Here is a 20798-nt window from a genome sequence, read left to right as displayed (position 1 = left end):
GTTTAGCCCACAACGCCACCCGCGTCCCAGTGAAGCGTATTTACAGGCATTTTATTCAGCATCAGGAGAAAGGGAAAAACATGTCTTCTCCCCTTCGTGTCCAAGCAAAAACCATAAGCAAAAGCTATACACAAACGGAAGTTCCCAGCAAGCTGTGCCGGAATGTAAACAGGCACATGATACCCAACAGCCTGTTCCTCGTAAGGTGGAACGGAATATCTTAACACATTCTACTCATGTAAAAACACGCTGATTCCTGGATCATTCGCAGGCCAGTCTGAGAAGGCGATTGGGCCGGATCCGGCCCCCAGGCCTTAGTTTGCCTACCCATGGCCTGGACCAAGGGGTAGTGTGGGACTCTGCCAACTCTCTTTCTCTCTTTCTAGGTCCACACGGACAGCGAGTCCTCGTCGAACAGCCGCAAGGAAATGCTGCCCAAACCCATCACCATCGTCACCAGTGAGTCCTCCTCCAGCTGCTACTTGCGGTCCCCGGTCTCTGAAGAGTTCTCCTTCAGCACGGCGCAGGGAGCAACGTCGAGCGGGCCGGTACGTGTCTGGGGCTGGGATTGTCTCTGGGGCTTCTGGGTTATCGGATGTGGTTATTTTGAGAAGCCCTTGCTGCCGTGGAGAGTACTCTTCAAACTATTTATTTATGTAATTACAGTGGTACCTCGGGTTAAGAACTTAATTCGTTCAGGAGGTCTGTTCTTAACCTGAAACTGTTCTTAACGTGAAGCACCACTTTAACTAATGGGGCCTCCCACTGCGCCGCACCGCCTGAGCATGATTTCTGTTCTTATCCTGAAGCAAAGTTCTTAACCCGAGGTACTATTTCTGAGTTAGTGGAGTCTGTAACCTGAAGCATCTGTAACCTGAAGCGTCTGTAACCCGAGGTACCGCTGTATTCATTCATTCTTATACCCTGTCCGACTAACTGGGCTGGCGTCTTCCAATAAAATTACAGGGAAAACCACCACCACCACCATTAAAACCTTTCTGATTCAAGGACAATAAAAAGAAGCATTCAGACAATTCAGTGCAGTGAGGTATACAGTGATACCTCGGGTTACATACGCTTCAGGTTACAGACTCCGCTAACCCAGAAATAGTACCTCAGGTGAAGAACTTTGCTTCAGGATAAGAACAGAAATCGTGCTCTGGCGGTGCAGCAGGAGGCCCCATTAGCTGAAGTGGTGCTTCAGGTTAAGAACAGTTTCAGGTTAAGAATGGACCTCCGGAACGAATTAAGCACTTAACCCAAGGTACCCTATACGGCCTAGGGCCCTCGTACCTACGGGACCGCCTCTCCTGGTATGCCCCACAGAGGAACTTACGGTCTTCAAATAAAAACACCTTGAAGGTCCCAGGCCACAGAGAAGTTAGGCTGGCCTCAACTAGAGCCAGGGCCTTTTCGGCTGCGGCTCCAACCTGGTGGAACACTCTGTCACAAGAGACAAGGGCCCTGCGGGACTTGACATCTTTCCGCAGGGCCTGCAAGACAGAGCTGTTCCACCAGGCCTTTGGCCAGGGCACAGCCTGACTCCCTCCCAGGGCAATCTTTACAAAACTTTAGTTTATGGTTGCCATCAATTTTGATTTTAATTCATTTTTATAATGTTTTATAATGTACTGTTTTAGTGTTGTTAGCCGCCCTGAGCCCGGCTTCGGCTGGGGAAGGCGGGATATAAATAAAATTTATTATTATTATTATTATTATTATTATTATTACCACTGTAGAATTGTATCAAAACAATTTTTTAAATTGTAGAATACGCTTAGATATTCCCAGAGCATTCCACAGTTCTGCATGGCATCTTGTCGTGAGCATGGCTTTTCAACTCTGACAGATATGAAAGATCAGCAAAACTCTGGTTTCTCTTCAGATCGTATAAAAATCCGAGAAGAGAAAGGCTTCTCTAAATAAAATAAAATAAATGAGATTGCAAGCAAGCTCGTACTTCTCATTGAGTTTGTATACATACTTAAGTTATGTATGCAAGAGGCTTGTTTATAATTATATTTGGGAATTATTATTATTATTATTATTAATTAATAATAATAAATTATTATTTATACCCCGCCCATCTGGCTGGGCTAACCCAGCGACTCTGGGCGGCTTCCAACAAAATATTAAAATACAGTGGTCTGTTAAACATTAAAAGCTTCCCTAAACACATGTCTTCTAAAAGACTGGTAGTTGTTCTTCTCTTTGACATCTGGTGGGAGGGCGTTCCACAGGGCGGGTGCCACTATCGATAAGGCCCTCTGCCTGGTTCCCTGTAACTTGGCTTCTCGCAGCGAGGGAACCGCCAGAAGGCCCTCAGCGCTGGACCTCAGCGTCCGGGCAGAATGATGGGGGTGGAGACGCTCCTTCAGGTATACAGGACCGAGGCCGTTTAGGGTATGATTCCTGTTCTTATGTATCTGCACTGTTTTATATCTTCTGTATGTCCCGTGACCATATTATAAAGCAGTTGTGTTCTATGTTACAAATCAAGCTGTGGCTTTCTTTTCTTTTTTAAATTTTAAATCAACCCTTATTATACAGAAATATTAAAATGTGTACAATGTAAACCTTACATTTCAGACATTACAAATTATAAATATACAAAAGAAAATAGAAGAAGAAAAAGAAAAGAAAAAGAAATAGAAGATGGTTTTATTTACAATTAAAAAAGAACCTTGTGTTTTTTTTACACAATTTCCTGAAAATATTTTTCTCCGTTATGATTCTAGTTTCCTCTGATAATACCTTACGTTACAAAACTCAGTCAATATCTGCCATAAAGCTTTTGTTATCACTGTAACCTTTGAGATATACTTTGATTACTATCCATTCTTTATTAACATCTTGTATCGAGTTTCCTTTCACTAACCCAGTTATCCTTGCTAACTGTAGGTATTCTACCAATTCGGTCTGCCATGCGATTTTGGAGGGGATAGTTTCGCTTTTCCAATTTTTCGCAGTTAGAATCCTGGCAGCAGTTGTGGCATACATGAATAGTGGTCTAACCTTCTTCATTGTCATGATCCCTAATAAGAAAGTCTTTTAGTGAATGGGAGCATGAACATTTTTTTTGACTCGTTATAAATGACATCCCAGAATTCTTTAATCTTTTTGCACTCCCACCACATATGCAAGTATGTTCCAATTCCCTTTTTTGGCTTATTTTATGTTTCCCAATTCTTAATACAGTGGTACCGCGGGTTAAATACTTAATTCATTCCGGAGGTCCGTACTTAACCTGAAACTGTTCTTAACCTGAAGCACTACTTTAGCTAATGAGGCCTCCTGCTGCCACCACGCTGCCGGAGCACAATTTCTGTTCTCATCCTGAAGCAAAGTTCTTAACCTGAAGCACTATTTCTGGGTTAGCGGAGTCTGTAACCTGAAGCGTATGTAACCTGAAGCGTATGTAACCTGAAGCGTATGTAACCCGAGGTACCACTGTAAAAAACATTTGGTGGGGCACTCACAAATTTTGATCCTGAAAGTGTGGCCTGGAGGAAAACAGTTTGAGAGCCACATGCTTTTAGGGATTTTAAGTGCTATTGGCGGTGGCGCTTGCCTGCGTTTCTCCGCCCTGCTTCGGCTGTGCGATGACCATACCTGTGTCCTTTCTGCCCCTTTCCCCGCGGCAGGTTCAGCCCCAGACCTTGCAGCAGCTGATGCTCCCCGATGAAGAGGAGCTGGAGAGCATCACCCCTTGCAAAGAGCTCTGGGTAACCAAAGGCTACGAGGACTACCGCCGGGCAGTGGTTCAGAAGCGGCAGATGGACCCGGACAAAATTGACATGTGCGTCCACTTCGAGAAGGGAGGCGGCGGCCGCAAGTCTCCGCGGGAGAAAGAGTACTGTTTGCCCCCCGGGGCCGAAGGACGGCTCAAGGACCCTAAGGCCTCTCCGTCCTGCCACATCCACGGCGCCCCCTCGCCGCCGCGGCACAAGCCCCTGAAGGAGCAGCAGCAGCAGCAGCAGCAGGCACCCCCCGGCGCGCCGGGCGTGGAGGAGGACACGGTGCCCTCCCGCTGCGTCTACTGCCGGGACGTCTTTAACCACGAGGAGAACGGGCGCGGGCAGTGCCAGGATGCCCCCGACCCCATCGGCCGCTGCGTCTACCAGTTCACCTGCATGTGGTGTGCGGAGAGCATGCTCTACCACTGCATGTCGGACTCCGAAGGAGAGTACTCGGACCCCTGCTCCTGCGACACCGGGCACCCGCACTTCTGCATCCGCTGGATGGCCCTCGTCACCCTCTCCCTCGTCGTCCCCTGCATGTGCTGCTACCTGCCCCTCCACGCCTGCCACACGTGCGGCGAGCACTGCGGCTGCTGTGGCGGCAAGCACAAAGCGGTGCGGTGAGGAAGCCCCCGGAGGGGTTCGGCGCAGGGCACAAGGGTTTGGGCCGCCGAGGCGGCAGGCAGCTTGCCGATAAATCCGGAGGTTTGCTTAACAGGGGCCTGCTCCTCCCCGATTCCCTCTCCTTTTCCCTGCTCTTCTTAGGACACTTTAGGGGGAAAAGGGTGTGTGTGCGTTGTGTCCCCAGGCTGGCTGGCGGAATCCCCTTTCGTTTGTGCCCTCTCTCTTTTTGGAAACCCTTTTTTTCCCCCGCAGCGTGTGGCGTGGTAAGTAGGGGGAATAGATGGCGACATCTCGCGCGCTCGGTGGTTGGGTGCTGTTCTGTTTAACACCTCTTTTGGGTGTTAAAACAACAACACATGGGGACTTAAGGAAAGAAAAGGAACTGCTTTAATATGGAAGGGAGAAGTGAATGAAGACCCTGTAAGAATAGGGACTGGTGTCTGCCTGCTGACTCTCAGACTGCCCCCCATTTTCGTAGATGAGTGGTACCTGCAGCGTCCTTTAAATCAGCCCCGTGTTTGCAGAACTGCTACAGATTTTGAGGTGGGAAGAAGCAGGCCTAGGTAGTTTTGATTCCACCAAGCCAGAGGCAGCCCACCCCCTGCGTATTTGGAGTGGGGGGGGCACTCCCAGCTGCTCAACAACAACACTTCCTTTACCCATTTTCATGTAGGGTTCCATAAACGGCAGGCGAGGCTGGATTCAGCTTGGAGAGGGATGTGGTTTGAGGGCAGCTGAACCTTCGTCTTCTTCTTCGCCACTGTCACCCCCAGAACCAACTCCCAATCACTTAGTATGAGCTATACACACACACACACACACACAAAATCTATGTCCTTATAGGTTGTTTTGACCTATGATGGTTGAGCTGGTTGAGGCTGATGGAAGCTGTCGTCCAAAACATCTGAAAGGCTCTTCAGGTTACCAAAGGTTGGCCTATGGCATCTTTATTCATAACAACAACAATTTATTATTTACAGTTTATGCTGCCCATCTGACTGGATTACCCCAGCCACTCTAGGAGGCTTCCAACAAAATATTAAAAATGTAATAAAGCCCCAGACATTAAAAGCTTCCCTAAACAGGACTGCCTTCAGGTGTCTTCTAAAAGTCAGGTGTTTATTTCCTTGACATCTGACGGGAGGGCATTCCAGAGGGCGGGTGCCACTACCGAGAAGGCCCTCTGCCTGGTTCCCTGTAGCTTTGCTTCTCGCAATGAGGGAACTGCCAGAAAACCCTCAGAGCTGGACTTCAGTGTCCGGGCTGAGTGATGGGGTTGGAGATGCTCCTTCAGGTATACAGGGTCGAGGCTTTAAAGGTTAGCACCAACACTTCGAACTGTGATCAGGAATGTCCTGGGAGATTTCTCTCCTGTGGGAGAGATTTGCTTTGCTGGGCCCCAGCTTGCAGTGAAACTTATTCAGGGAGCGGATTCCAGAGGCAGCCCCACTTTCCTGCCTCAGATCTCTTGTTTCTAAAGGAGCAGATGGAAAACCAGGACCCCATTTCCCTTCAGACTCAGCCAGTGTGGCCAGGAATGATGGGAGTTGTTGTCCAGTAACATCTGGAGGGCTCCGGCCTTTGCCCTTGCTCTAGGCAGCACTGGCCAAACTTGCTGCCATTTGACTACAACTCCCATCATCCATGACCGCTGGTCCTTCTAGCTAGGGATGATGGGAGTTGTAGTCCAGCAACAGCTGGGGCACCCACATTTGAGAAACACGGCTAGCGCGATTCTTCAAAACAACAGCTCACAACTGAGCCCTAGCCCGGAGTTTGGTCTGACACCCTGGCTTCTCACTTCAGGCTGTGTTTGGCTTGGTGGGTCATGCCGGACGCCGCAAAAGCAGTGCAGAGGGAGAGCACTTGTTTGGCAGGCAAAAGATCGCAGGTTCAGTCCCTGGCACCTCCCAAGTATAAAGCCGTTCCCAAAACCCCGGGGAGCCACTGGCAGTCGGTGTAAGTGCCAGAGAGAAAAGTGGAAACTGGTAGGGCAGAAAGCAGGGAGCTCAACAGTAGGGGGCGCCAGAGCCAAAGACAGCCACAGGCAGCTAACTCTAGTTTTGACCTCCCTGCTGTGTTCTACAAGGGCAACCCTGAGGCTGAGGAAATGGTTTTAAGTGATAATTGTAGGAAGCTGGAGGGCAGGCTGAAGTTTGGAGCAGTGCCCATTTGCCCTAATTGACCAACCCCCAACAGGCAGCTTCCTAGGGTCCCCCTAAGCTGTACCACTCAAGCCAGGGGACAAATGTAAAAGGTAAAGGGACCCCTGACCCTAATGGTCCAGTCGTGACCGACTCTGGGGTTGCGGCGCTTATCTCGCTTTATTGGCCGAGGGAGCTTCCGGATCATGTGGCCAGCAAGACTAAGCCGCTTCTGGCGAACCAGAGCAGCAACGGAAACACCGTTTACCTTCCCGCTTGAGTGGTACCTATTTATCTACTTGCACTTTGACGTGCTTTCGAACTGCTAGGTGGGCAGGAGCAGGGACCGAGCGATGGGAGCTCACCCCGTCACGGGGATTCGAACCACCAACCTCCTTATCGGCAAGTCCTAGGCTCTGTGGTTTAACCCACAGCGCCACCCGCGTCCCAAATGAGCTATAGGCAAAACCCCAAGGAGGCGCAGCCATTTGCTGAAAGAGTGACTGGGGCAAGCCAGCCATATGGGCGACATATAAAAATTAAATTATGATTATCCTAAGCATGGACGGAGGTGGTAGCCCTGCCTTATGTTTATCCTTGGCTGCCCTGGCGGCTGAGTGTTGACCCAGCCGAGCTGTCCTGGAGCTGCCAGCCTCAGTGTACGTAGTCTGGTTGGCACTTCCGGTATCCATACCAGATAGTAGCTAGCAGAGGGCTGGTGCAGTTTGAAGGCAGGAGTTAAAAAATAGAGAGAGAAATAACTCCTGTACCTTCATCACTGCCTTGGTTCTGAAAATTAGGGGTGTTTTCTCAGTGCTTTATCCATTTTCTCCCTTTCCCCAAAGTCACCAGTTTTTCACTGTGCTCTCTGGACTTTCAGTTCCAGTTTTACAAAGTTTCAGGGGGGGAAACATGGAGTCATGTGGACTAGATGCGTGGAACGCCAGCTGCCAGGACAGAACTGATCAGGGCTTTTTAGATGTCCAAAGATATCTCTCTGGCATCTCTCCATCTTTCTCCCTCCGTCGCTCGGCTTTTCAGCGTCTCTGCCAAACCAGTGCCACCTCCTCCCAATCCTTGCAAAAAGAAAAATTGATTGGCTGGCCCAAATTTTAAAACGGTAGGGATTATGCAAAATAACCCAGGGTATGCAAATGTCAACCATTTGCGTCATTTCTTTCAAGGGCAAAATGTGGATTTCCTTCGTGCAAATGTGGGTGGCTGCTTCGAGATTTCGGCCCAGAAACTACATTGCTGTGTTAGAAGCCCAGGCAAAACAAGGATCTGCACTCAGATCTTTTTTAGCTTCTCAACAATCAGATCTAGACCTGGTTGTTGTTGTTTTTTTGAAAAAAGAAAATATTTGGGAAGATTCCCCCAAATCTGTTAATTGCTGGTTTTCTTCAACTGGAAATTAAAGGGGAGGAATACTGCCATTTTGAAAGCATTATTAGTCCTCCCGTTTTTACATTTCCACTGCAGAAATTGATGAGGGGAGTCAAAAGAAAGACTTGACCCGAGTAATCTGCATTTCAGGGCTGGGCAAGATGAACTTTCTGGGTCCCTTCCAAGCAAGCCCGTCTTACCCATTGAGGCTAGTGGCGCAGGGCGCCAAGTTCTGGAGGGCGCCAGGCAAGAGTCCGGGGAACACCAAACAAGCATGCTGAGTGAGCGAGGCTGCGTGCGCTCCTCCCGCCGAATGTCAGCTCGGTTTTTTCCCTTTTAGCCTGTGTTGTAAACAAAAATCTGCCCTTTTCCCTTATGGGGTATCCAAGAGCCCTTATAGAGTCCTTTGCAGGTTCTCCATTGGTCGGAGAAAATAACAGAGGCCAACCAGAGAATATTGAGAAGCAAAGGAGCTAGTAAGCTTGATCTTTATTGATCTGTTGCAATAGGGTGCTCCCCTCACACGCAGGAAAGGAAGAGGACCCAGAAAAATGGTGTGCAAGGCCTTATAAAGACTTCTGAAATTGCCACCCTGTAGATCAAGACCACCCCCAGAAACATCATACTTACATCACAGAAGGGGTGTGACCTAAGACCACCCCTCAGATACATCACACCTACATCACAAAAGAAGCGGTCTAAACAGAAATTTGAATGTTGTTTTTCTCCTGTCGTTGTTTATCTCCTGTCTGGCAGGTTACTTGATTGGATTTCCTGGGGAGCCTGGCCAGTCTTTTGTAGTGGTAAAATACTTATTTACTGGGCCAGGTTACAGGCTCACACCCTATTCAAACACAGACATACCCTTAAGACAGGATTTGTGAGGAAAGAGACAATGGGGAGGTTTCCCACTTTGACCTTGCAGAGAAAACATTTGCTCAGTTTAGGAATCAAAATGGCTTCAGGTCGGTCTTCCTGTGCTGATCTATGTACGTGCGGTTATGAACATTACCATATATCTAAGACCTCAAAATTCCTATCACACCTGCAGGCGCCGAATTCTGCAGGGCACCTAAAGGCTAAAAGGGAAAAAACCGAGCCAACGCTTTGCCGGAGCGGCGCACGTGCCCTCGCTCACTCGGCGCAGGCCCGCTCTCTCGGTGTGCTGCCTGCCGTGGCCACCGTGGCACGAAGCAGCCAGCTGTGCCAGAAGGCATTGCGTCCAGTCTCTGCCTCTTTTTTCCCCACCGGAGGAGCCGCCCTCCAGCCGCTGCCCGCCTCCTCCATCCCTAAAAAAAAAGGTCAATTCTGGGAAAGGGGGTGGCGCCGGAAGGATCTTTGCACCATGGTGCTAGATATGCGTAAGATGGCCCTGTTTCTAAGTCTACCATTTGGTAATTCTATGAACCAGATGTTTTTGGAGGGCCAAGGTTAGCTTGAGAGTTTAGGTGGTTTTCTCGGTCACTGCAGAAAAGTACAGAAAGCAAATCAAAGCCAGAGAAGAGACAATTTGAAGCATTTATCCCTTTTTCTTTTGTTCTCGCACACGGAATAAAAACCAATCACCGGTTTAGAGATTCCTTAGGACGCAGGGCTTTCTCTGTAACCCATTAGAAGCTTTAAGGAATGTAAAACAGAAACGCGAATCTATGTACTTGCTGGTTTGCTTTTGAGTGGTAACTGTTGGGGGATTTATGGGATGTGCAATCCATTTTAGGAGTGAATGGGACCGGAACTACATTTCCCAGGATGCACTTGTGTTGGCAGACCACACTACCCTTGATATATAAAGAGTGGCAAAGCTCTCCTTTTTCTTAACGCTGGAAAAGTAACTATGGTTTGGTGCAAGATATAGTAATGCTCTTTTAATAGGGATGCTTACGCAGACAGGGTTCGGTTTACAGGGTACACGGCTGCCTTGCTCCCCATGTTTTAAGTTATTTTCCTTTAGTCTGTATGTGTGCGAGTTTGTGTGTGCAAACTTTTTCTAAGGCTTTAATTCTGAGACTGAGCTGGACAAAAGGGAATGAAAGCTTATACAGAAAAAAAAGGTGCTATGCCAAACTGGGAGGGGGAAAACAGGCATCAGGATTTTCCAATTTAATTGAATTTATAGATCCTTCCCTAGGTGTAATGGTGGATAAGTGTATGAGGTTTCTAGATGAGACATATCCCACTTCAGTTATGAGAGGTCAGCATGGTTTCATTTCAAATACATTTTATCAGCTACTGCAATTTTCTTGGGGAAATAATGAATTTTGACAGATGCCAAACAAACTTTATTAAACAAGCAAACACGTTCCTGTTTCATCCTGACGATAGCATCAATATTTCTTTCTGGACAGGAAATTTATTGCTACAGTCCCATATTTTCATCTCAGTCATTTTGCTATAGGTTCCCATTTTACTGACTGAGAAACTGAGGCAGAGCCACAGAGCAGAAAATTAAAGTGTTGCTAAGAAAACAGGTACTGTGTAATACTAAATAGATACAGATGAGAGGGGGGCAGTTAAATCACTTGGCAGGCCACCTTAGCAGAGGTTTCCTGTTAAAAATAAGAAATAAAAACCCTCTTTGAGCCTCTCAACCAACCACCAAGGAAGGAAATGCCACCGTCACACCCCAAAAAACACCGTCACTCAAAGAGGATCCTTAAACCAGAAATCTTGCGGAGGGTCTATTTTGAGGGACCTGTGTGAATGGAATGCTACCAAATTTCTCAAAATGCGTGAATTGCGTATCAAATCCATGAATGTTGATGCCACACGTATGCATTACAGATGGCAAAAATCCAAAAGGGTGTTTTGAGTTGTGTGAAAAACACCCTAAAAGCACATAATGTGGGCATATAAACCTACAGAGGCACTGGGCATTGCCATAGGGTCAGTTTCACTCCCCGTCAAATATGGAAGACAGATTTCTAAGCCTTTTTAATGCTAATTTTTAAAAAATTGCTGCTGCTTCCTGTGTGCTCATAATGTGTTGCTAAGCGGTTGCCTGTAAGCAACCCTCACCAAGACAATAGGGCAGGGGTCGGCAAAGTTTTTGAGGCTTGGGCCGTTTCACGGTCCCGCAGACGCCACGGTAGGCCAGAGTGTGTACGCACGCATGTGCAAACGCTATTTCTTGCACAGTGGAGGCATACATAGCTTCCTGCAGCCAATGGGAAGCCGGCCAGCGTCATTGAAGGCGGTCCCTGCTCTGCTCTGCGCCAGTTTAGCACACTGCACAGGAGCCAACCTAATAATAATAATAATAATAATAGTAAAATTTATTTATACCCCGCGCTCCCCAGCCAAGACCGGGCTCAGGGCGGCTAACAACCAATAATAAAAACAAGTTGATTAAAATACAATTTTTAAAAAAACAAGATTAAATTACAACAGTAAAACATTAAGATGCAGCCTCTTCACAGGAGGAGAAAGGAAAAAGAAAGAGGGGGAGGGAATCAAATTGAATCCAAGCCAAAGGCCAGGTGGAACAACTCTGTCTTACAGGCCCTGCAGAAAGAAATCAGATCCCGCAGGGCCCTGGTTTCATGAGGCAGAGCGTTCCACCAGGCCGGAGCCAATGTTGAAAAGGCCCTGGCTCTAGTTGAGGCTAATCTGAATTCCTTAGGGCCCGGGACCTCTAGGGTATTGCTATTTATGGACCTTAAGGTCCTTCGCGGGGCATGCCGGGAGAGGCGATCCCGTAGGTATGAGGGTCTTAGGCCGTGAAGGGCTTTAAAAGTCAAAACCATCACCTTAAATCTGACCTTGTACTCCACCGGGAGCCAGTGCAGCTGGAAAAGCACTGGGTGAATATGCTCCCATGGCAGAGACCCCGTGAGGAGCCTCGCTGCAGCATTCTGCATCCGCTGGATTTTCTGGGACAGCTTCAAGGGCAGCCCCACGTAGAGCGAATTACAGAAGTCAAGCCTGGAGGTGACCATCGCATGGATCGCTGTGGCCAGGTCGGGGCGGGAAAGGTCAGGGACCAACTGCTTGATGCTGCAAAGGTGGGAAAATGTCGCCTAGCGGGTGGCGGGGGTCCACGAGCCAGTTAACCCCCCCCCAGGGGCCACTTGTGGCCCATGGGCCTTCGGTTGCCGACCCCTGCGATAGGGTGAGCTTTAAGGCTTGTTGCAGATGAGGAATCCTAAACAGCTGCCTCTGGCCCCGGAGGGTGGAAATATTTGCTGAGGCTCAAATTGGCAGAGCACCGCCACCCTCTGTTGGCACAAAGCACCCAGAGTCAGCTGGAGAGAATTCTCTGCTCGCAATCTCTGTAGCGGGTGGTCCTTTGCAGAGAAACCACAAAGGCCCCCTGCCCCAAAGAGCATACAGTCAAACGTTAGGACAGGTTTAAGGGGCCCTCACAGGAAAGGACCCGTGTTTGTGGTCTTCCCAAATCCCAGAATTGGGGCTGCCAGTCCCTCCCGTTGATGAACCGGCTCCTGATCATTTCAACGACGTTTCCATGGGATGAATTGTGCCCTGTGGATTTAATCTCTCTTTTCTCCTGCTCCATCTGCCATCTCAGGGTGTCAAAAGCAACTCATCCCATCCCTTCTCTCAGCTCTGCCTCTTGTTCCATTTTCAAATTTCACACCTGAGTCCGGGGCCAAATGGCTAGTGGCTGGAGTCCTTGCATGTGTGCGTGTGGGTTTTGAAAGTTTGCACTTAGGACCGGGCTTCACAGCTGCGAACGCAAAACCATGGGCAGAGGGAGAATTTGCAAAAAGGAGTATTATATCGTGTTGCCTGGGGTTCTTTTCACTCTGTTTTATATACTTAAAAGGAGGGGGTTAATGGAAACCAAAACAGATGAACGTGGGGTGGGGGTGGGGATTACTATTACAACCATAATCCTAATTACAAGGAATTTTTTGCGGTTGCCAATTCGATTCCCCACCCCCACCCCACCGTTTTAAGTATTTTATCACATTTGTATATTCAATATTGTAATTTCTGTGTATTTAAAAAAAAAAGATTTTAAAAAAGAGCAGTACTGAGGACACTGGAAGAGAATGCTCTATTATTAAAAATATGTACGTTGTAAATTAAAAAAAACACACAGAGAGAGACAGAGAGAAACAGAGACTGAAAAACAACCTGGTGTTCAGTTCTTTTCTTGTTCTCGTCGGGTAAGGAGGGTGTGGCTGGTTTCTCTAATTCCTTTAAAAAATAAATAACTGGTGGTCATTGTGGGGTATTTACAATGCAGTCACACCAACAATGCGTGTTTGCTAGATAGACACATGATCGGAGCTGAAGCTCAGAGTTTTCCTCTAAGTTTGCTAGAGAGAATACCGTGATAGACTCCCACTGTGTATATCTAACAAATATATCCTCACATAGCATCTATAAAAAGGTAAGGGTAAAGGGACCCCTGAACATTAGGTCCAGTTGTGGCCGACTCTGGGGTTGTGGCGCTCATCTCGCTTTATTGGCCGAGGGAGCCGGCATACAGCTTCCGGGTCATGTGGCCAGCATGACTAAGCCGCTTCTGGCGAACCAGAGCAGCGCACGGAAACGCCGATTACCTTCCCGCCGGAGTGGTACCTATTTATCTACTTGCACTTTGACGTGCTTTCGAACTGCTAGGTTGGCAGGAGCAGGGACTGAGCAACGGGAGCTCACCCCGTCGCGGGGATTCGAACCGCCAACCTTCTGATCGGCAAGTCCTAGGCTCTGTGGTTTAACCCACAGCGCCACCCGCGTCCCCCATAGCATCTATACACATCCCTATAATAGAGTGCACAAGGAAGAGGAAATGTAATCTCATCCACTGGGTCATATGTATTGGGTTGCAGGTTCCTATCTGTCAAGAGTAGACCCACTGGAATTAATAGCCCTATGTCATGTCCATTAATATCAATGAGTATACAGTGGTACCTTGGTTCTCAAACTTAATCCGTTCGACTCCCGAAACAGTTCAAAAACCTGGATGCGGCTTCCGATTGGCTGCAGGAGCTTCCTGCACTCAATCGGAAGCCGTGTCGGACGTTCGGCTTCTGAAAAATGTTCTCAAACTGGAACACTTCCGTGTTTGCGGTGTTTGGGAGCCGATTTGTTCAGGAGCCAAGCCTTTTGAGTACCCAAGTACCACTGTACTCTGTGATTAATGTTGGATACTGCCCAGTTTCACATACAGTGGTACCTCGGGTTAAGTACTTAATTCGTTCTGGAGGTCTGTTCTTAACCTGAAACTGTTCTTAACCTGAAGCACCACTTTAGCTAATGGGGCCTGCCGCGCCGCCGGAGCACAATTTCTGTTCTCATTCTGAAGCAAAGTTCTTAACCCGAGGTACTATTTCTGGGTTAGCGGAGTCTGTAACCTGAAGCGTATGTAGCCCGAGGTACCGCTGTATTTGGCACTTTTAGAGAGTGAGGCTACACCCAGACATTTAACCCTGGAAACTGTACCCCCTCACATGGCTACAATTCCCAGCGCCCGTAACAAACTCCAGGTCCCAGGTTTCTGTTGGGGGTGGAGCAATGTGCTTTAAAAATATGGTTATGTGCCCAGCCTATGGCTGCAGTCCTAACTCCACTCACCAGGGATTCAGACCCATGAAATCCGCTAAGTCTTTGCCTCAAAAAGAAGGCAAAGACTCGCTTATCTTTTCTTTATTTTGTAACATTTAAAACTCTTAAACCTTCCTCCTTTGCCTCCCCCAAAACCTGGGCAGAGGGAGTGCAGCTGTGACATTCCCTTGGTGCAGAGTAGCATAGTGCCACAAAAGACTGTTTAGCGTCAGCCAGCCTTGCAAACAAATCCGTACATGTTACTAGGCCACAAGAAAATGGTACCGTATTTTTTGCTCTATAAGACTCACCTTTTCTCTTCTAAAAAGTAAGGGGGAATGTGTGTGCATCTTATGGAGCGAATGCAGGCTGTGCAGCTATCCCAGAAGCCAGAACAGCAAGAGGGATTTCTGCTTTCGCTGTATAGTGATCCCTCTTGCTGTTCTGGCTTCTGGGATTCAGAATTTTTTTTTCTTATTTTCCTCCTCCAAAAACTAGCTACGTCTTATGGTCTGGTGCGTCTTATAGAGCGAAAAATACAGTATTTACAGCACTTAGAAGACTAACAAAGTTTACTGTGGCATAAGCTTCCCCTTTATTGGATGAATGGCATGCAAAATAGTGGGGGATTGTAAGCAGTGCCGTCAGAAATGCAAAGGTACAACAACTGACCGCTCAGTTACAGCAGCCTTCTGTCAGTTGTTGTTTCTTAAGGGGGGAGGTACTACAAGTCCCATCAGCCCCGGGTAGCATGGGATCTGTAGTAAAGGTAAAGGTACCCCTTCCCGTACGGGCCAGTCTTGACAGACTTAAGAGGCCAGGGGCCAGCGCTGTCCGGAGACACTTCCAGGTCACGTGGCCAGCGTGACATTGCTGCTCTGGCGAGCACGGAAATGCCATTTACCTTCCCGCTGGTAAGCGGTCCCTATTTATCTACTTGCACCCGGGGGTGCTTTCAAACTGCTAGGTTGGCAGGCGCTGGGACCGAGCAACGGGAGCGCACCCGAACACGGGGATTCGAATCGCCGACCTTTCGATCGGCAAGCCCTAGGCGCTGAGGCTTTTACCCTCAGCGCCACCCGCGTCCCATGGATGTCCCATACAAAAGCTGCAGAGCACCATGTTGGTCAAGGCTGAATTGTTTATTATTAAATCTGTATACTGCCCTTCATCCAAAGAGCACAACATAAAATATAGCAAGAACGAATGCAGCAACAACAGGTGATTTGGTAATTCTTAGCTAATTAACCTCCATAGTGGGTCGAGGAACACTTACTGGTCCTCCCCCGAGTAGACCCATTGAATGGACATTATTAACTTAGGGCAGTGGTTCTCAAATGGTTTTCTCGGGGCCACACATTCAGAATAAATATTTGCTTGCACCGATTTGCCACACTGGTTTTTTAATACCATCAAACACAACTACTTTATAATATGATCATGGGATACGCAGAAACCATAAAACATTGCAGCTACGTAAGATCAGGAAGCATTCTCAAAATATATAAACAAGCCTTTTAAGCATGTATACAAACTCAGTGAGAGGTGCGAGCTAGTTTTTGCCAGGTAATCTAATAATATTAGGTCTAATTTGAGATAAACAAACACTCATCTCCTCATCAACACAAATAAGGCTTTCTCTTTCCTGATCTTTCATATTTGTCAGAGTTGAAAAGCCCTCTTTGCAAAAGTATGCCGTGGAGAACTGTGGAAGAATAGCCAATGATCTTGAAGAGAGGCATGGATACTGTTTCTGCTTGTATATCCAAAAATAAAAATAAAAATTATTTTGATACTCTGCTATACTAGGTAAAGGTAAAGCACTGAAATGTTTAAATGTAACCTTGATTGTCTTTGGATCTTCCTACCACACCCTCTGAGAACCACTGACTGAGGCTCATGAATTTCAGTGGATCTACTCGTGAGTAGTTACCTAGTTAGGTACAGCCCATTGTCTCCATGCAGACCCAGATGAATAGAACTTCTAAATGCAGCTTCTCTCTCTCTCTCTTTTTTTTTTAAAAAAAATATTTATTACTTTTAAACCTTACAAAAAGGAGAAGAGAAAAAGCTAAAGAAAGAAAAAACAATACAGTACAATATATAAACAATACACGACACAACATTAACACATTAAACAAAACAAGGCAGAGCCAAAACAATTCAAAAACACACATCATACCATTTCAATACCCTCTCTTTCATTCCCTTGTTTCATCGACCTCCTCTCACCTCCCTTTTTGTATTCCATTTCTATTAATTATTTCAGCAAATCCTTTCCATCTTTCTCTATTTTCTCATCATCATCCAGCAGTTTCAGCTTGGGAAGGAAGCCCATTGCCCTAGAAATCTTCCCTTTCCTCATGTGGAATCACCTTCATACCCTCCAACATTTCTCTGACGGAAATAGGGACGTCCCATTCCATAAGGATAATTTTACTATTTATACCCCACGCATCTCATTGGGTTGCCTCAGCTACTCTGGGCGGCTTCCAACATATATAAAAACATAATAAAACATGGAACATTAAAAAAAACCCTTCCCCATACAGGATTGCCTTCAGACAGCTCAGGGGTTTGTTGTTGTTGTTGTTTAGTCGTGTCCGACTCTTCGTGACCCCATGGACCAGAGAACGCCAGGCACCTCTGTCCTCCACTGCCTCCCGCAGTTTGGTCAAACTCATGCTGGTAACCTCGAAAACACTATCCAACCATCTCGTCCTCTGTCGCCCCCTTCTCCGTCTGCCCTCCATCTTTCCCAACATCAGGGTCTTTTCTAGGGAGTCTTCTCTTCTCATGAGGTGGCCAAAGTCTTGGAGCCTCAGCTTCAGGATCTGTCCTTCCAGTGAGCGCTCAGGGCTGATTTCCTTCAGAATGGAGAGGTTTGATCTTCTTGCAGTCCATGGGACTCTCAAGAGTCTCCTCCAGCACCAGAATTCAAAAACATCAATTCTTCGGCGATCAGCCTTCTTTATGGTCCAGCTTTCACTTCCATACATCACCACTGGGAAAACCAGAGCTTTAACTATACGAACCTTTGTTGGCAAGGTGATATCTCTACTTCTCAAGATGCTGTCTAGTCCTGTCATTGCCCTTCTCCCAAGAAGCTCAGGGGTTAGATAAGTCCAAACCCTCCCAACATTTCTCCAATGAAAATAGGGACGTCCTAAGGAAAAGCGGGACATTCTGGGATCAAATCAGAAACCAGGACAGCTTCACTACATCAGGGACGTCCCTGGAAAATAGGGACACTTGGAGGGTCTGCACTTCAGCCGAAGATTGCAGGGCGGTTCACAACATAAAAATGCAAAATGGAAGCACAAAATACATCATAAAGCAAAAGCGAAACTAGCCAGTAATACAGGCTCCTCCCCCCCCCCGCGCTTGGACTACTACAATGCGCTCTACGTGGGGCTACCTTTGAAGGTAACCCGCAAACTACAACTAATCCAGAATGCGGCAGCTAGATTGGTGACTGGGAGCGGCCGCCGAGACCACATAACACCGGTCTTGAAAGACCTGCATTCGCTCCCAGTATGTTCCCAAGCACAATTCAAAGTGTTGGTGCTGACCTTTAAAGCCCTAAACGGCCTTGGTCTGGTATACCTGAAGGAGCATCTCCACCTCCATAATTCTACCCGGACGCTGAGGTCCAGCTTCTGGCGGTTCCCTCACTGTGAGAAGCCAAGTTACAGGGAACCAGGCAGAGGGACTTCTCGGTGGTGGCGCCCGCCCTGTGGAACGCCCTCCCATCAGATGTCAAAGAGAAAAATTACCAGACTTTTAGAAGACATCTGAAGGCAGCCCTGTTTAGGGAAGCTTTTAATGTTTGATGTACAGTGGTACCTTGGGTTTAGTACTTAATTTGTTCCGGAGGTCCGTTCTTAACTTGAAACTGTTCTTAACCTGAAGCACCACTTTAGCTAATGGGGCCTCCTGCTGCTGCTGTGCCACCGGAGCACAATTTCTGTTCTCATCCTGAAGCAAAGTTCTTAACTTAAATTTCTGGGTTAGCGGAGTCTGTAACCTGAAGCGTGTGTAACCTGAAGTGTATGTAACCTGAGGTACCACTGTATTACAATATTTTAATATTTAGTTGGAAGGCGCCCAGAGTGGCTGGGGAAGCCTAGCCAGATGGGCGGGATATTATTATTATTATTATTATTATTATTAATAATAATAATAATAATAATAATAATAATAATAATAAATCCTATGGAATTCAGCAGCAAGTCCTTATCACCGAGGCAAATCCATCTGCACATCTGCACATGTTCAGGGGCATTCTGACCTTGGAGTGTGGGTGTGAGTGCGAGATCTCTGCACGTGCTCAGAGGCAACCAGCCCTTGCATTTAAAAAGAACCCGCACAGAGAGAGCAGGTGGGCAGCCTTGGCCACGCCCCCTGCTTCTTCGAAAGCAAATAAGATCGGGCGGCGCCGACGCGCCAGGCTCTGATTGGTCGGCGAGTAGGACTTTGATCTCCACGTGAGTCTGGCGAGTTGCCATGGAGACGGAACGGAACGAGGAGCTTTAACAGGCTGGATACAGAGGCGGCCTCCTGATTGGCCGTGCGGGGAACAGGGGGGAGGGGGAGGAGGAGGAGGAAAGGGAATGGGCGGGCGCTCGGTTGCTATGAGAGCTGTCAGCCAATGTGGTGAGGCGAGCTGTTCGACGTGGTGGGCGGGGACATTTCCGTGCGTGGCCGGAGGTGGGGATAAAATTCTCCTGCTCCAATGGCGGAGCTCACCGGCTGGGCGGCTCAGCCAATGAAAAGCGCCGCCTCTGGCTCTGGGCTCGGCTAACAGACGCCAAGTGGAACAGCTTCGGATCTGCGCGTGCGCGAGGTGAGAGGTTGGATCCAGCGGAGGCATGGAGGGAGACGCGGGCCGAGGGTAAGAGGTTGGGGGGCGGAAAGAGGTTGGGGGGCCCACGAGGAGGGGGAGGGGAAGAAGACGTGAGGGAGAAGGGAAAGGGGCTTGGGGTGGGGAAGGGGAAAACAGGTTCGGGGGACACCTGGAAGGAAGGAGCAGGGGGAAAGAGGAATTGGGGCCATGGCTGTCAACTTCCAGATTTGAAAATAAGGGACCAGCAGCCAAAATAAGGGATCGACAATTCAGTGGCGTAGCGTGGGTTGTCAGCACCCGGGGCAAGGCAAGTAATTTGCACCCCATAACCCGTGGATTTGCGCCCCCTAACCCGTGGATTTGCGCCCCCTAACCCGTGGATTTGCGCAGTGGCGTAGCATGGGTTGTCAGCACACGGGGCAAGGCAAGTAATTTGCACCCCATAACCCGTGGATTTGCGCCCCCAACCCGTGGATTTGCGCCCCCTAACCCTAACCCCCAGATGTTGCGGCCGGGGCCCCCTGCACCCCCCACACTCGGCTACTGGATTTGCGCCCCCTAACCTGTGGATTTGCGCCCCCTAACCCCAAATGTTGCGCCCGGTGCGGCCGGGCCCCCCTGCACCCCCCACGCTACACTACTGGATTTGCGCCCCCTAACCCGTGGATTTGCGCCCCCTAACCCTAACCCCCAGATGTTGCGCCCCGTGCGGCCGGCCCCGCTGCACCCCCCACACTAGGCTACTGGATTTGCGCCCCCTAACCCGTGGATTTGCGCCCCCTAACCCTAACCCCCAGATGGTGCGGCCGGCCCCCCCTGCACCCCCCACCCTACGCCACTGCAACAATTACTTTGATAAAATACATATTTTGTTGCATGCAAATGGCTTTAGATACCTGTTAGGTCCATAAATTACCATATAGCATGCATTCAACACACACAAAAAACAGCAACAATTTGTTGTTGACAAAAGACAGCTGGACATAGAAAGGGCCCCGTTACCTTCAGTAGCTTATTTAAGGGACATCATCAATAAGGGACAGCAGCGGGACATGGCGCTGGGATAAGGGACTGTCCCGCCAAATAAGGGGCGCTTGACAGCTATGATTGTGGCAACCGCAGAGGCGGCTGGGGTAGGAAAAGGTTTGGGGGAGGGGAAAGAGGGATAGCTCCGTCAGTAGAGCAGGAGTTTCTTAATTTTCAGGGTCATGGGTTCGAGTCCCAAGTTGGGCAAAAGAATCTTGCATTGCAGGGATCTAGAGTCAGGTAGGTAGCTGTATTGGTCTGACGTGGTATATATATATATATATATATATATATATAAAATAAATTGTCCAGTAGCACTTTAAAGACCAACTAAGTTTGTTCTTGGTATATCTGAAAGTGTGAATGCACACAAAAGCTTATACAGTGGTACCTTGGGTTAAGAACTTAATTCGTGCCGGAGGTCCGTTCTTAACCTGAAGCTAATGGGGCCTCCCACCGCCGCCGTTCTTTCTGTTCTCATCCTGAAGCAAAGTTCTTAAGCTGAGGTACTGTTTCTGG

At 48.2% G+C, this 20798-nt stretch overlaps 2 protein-coding genes across 8 annotated transcripts in view; both read left to right on the top strand.

Annotated features, from left to right (window-relative positions):
• Positions 1-4623, top strand: part of SPRED3 (sprouty related EVH1 domain containing 3) — a 32245-nt gene extending 27622 nt beyond the window's left edge. For all 4 annotated transcript variants that reach the window (XM_081922238.1, XM_081922239.1, XM_081922241.1 and 1 more), the window contains exons 5-6: positions 387-548; positions 3645-4623. In XM_081922238.1, coding sequence (XP_081778364.1) covers positions 387-548; positions 3645-4364 — 882 coding nt within the window. In that variant the 3' untranslated portion in view covers positions 4365-4623. The remainder of the gene's footprint in view (positions 1-386; positions 549-3644) is intronic.
• Positions 1-20798, top strand: part of FAM98C (family with sequence similarity 98 member C) — a 263283-nt gene that overhangs the window by 217237 nt on the left and 25248 nt on the right. Inside the window, exon 1 of one of the 4 annotated variants that reach the window (XM_081922291.1) lies at positions 19159-19301. The exons of the other annotated variants lie outside the window; for them this stretch is intronic. Coding sequence (XP_081778417.1) covers positions 19279-19301 — 23 coding nt within the window. The 5' untranslated portion in view covers positions 19159-19278. Of the gene's footprint in view, positions 1-19158; positions 19302-20798 lie in introns of those variants that run through there. 4 annotated transcript variants of the gene reach the window in all.

The sequence above is a fragment of the Podarcis melisellensis genome (assembly GCF_964234715.1).
Source record: "Podarcis melisellensis genome assembly, chromosome: 8".
NCBI lineage: Eukaryota > Metazoa > Chordata > Lepidosauria > Squamata > Lacertidae > Podarcis > Podarcis melisellensis.
The sequence above is the reverse complement of the archived record's forward strand: the minus strand, read 5'-3'. Positions and strand labels throughout refer to the sequence as shown.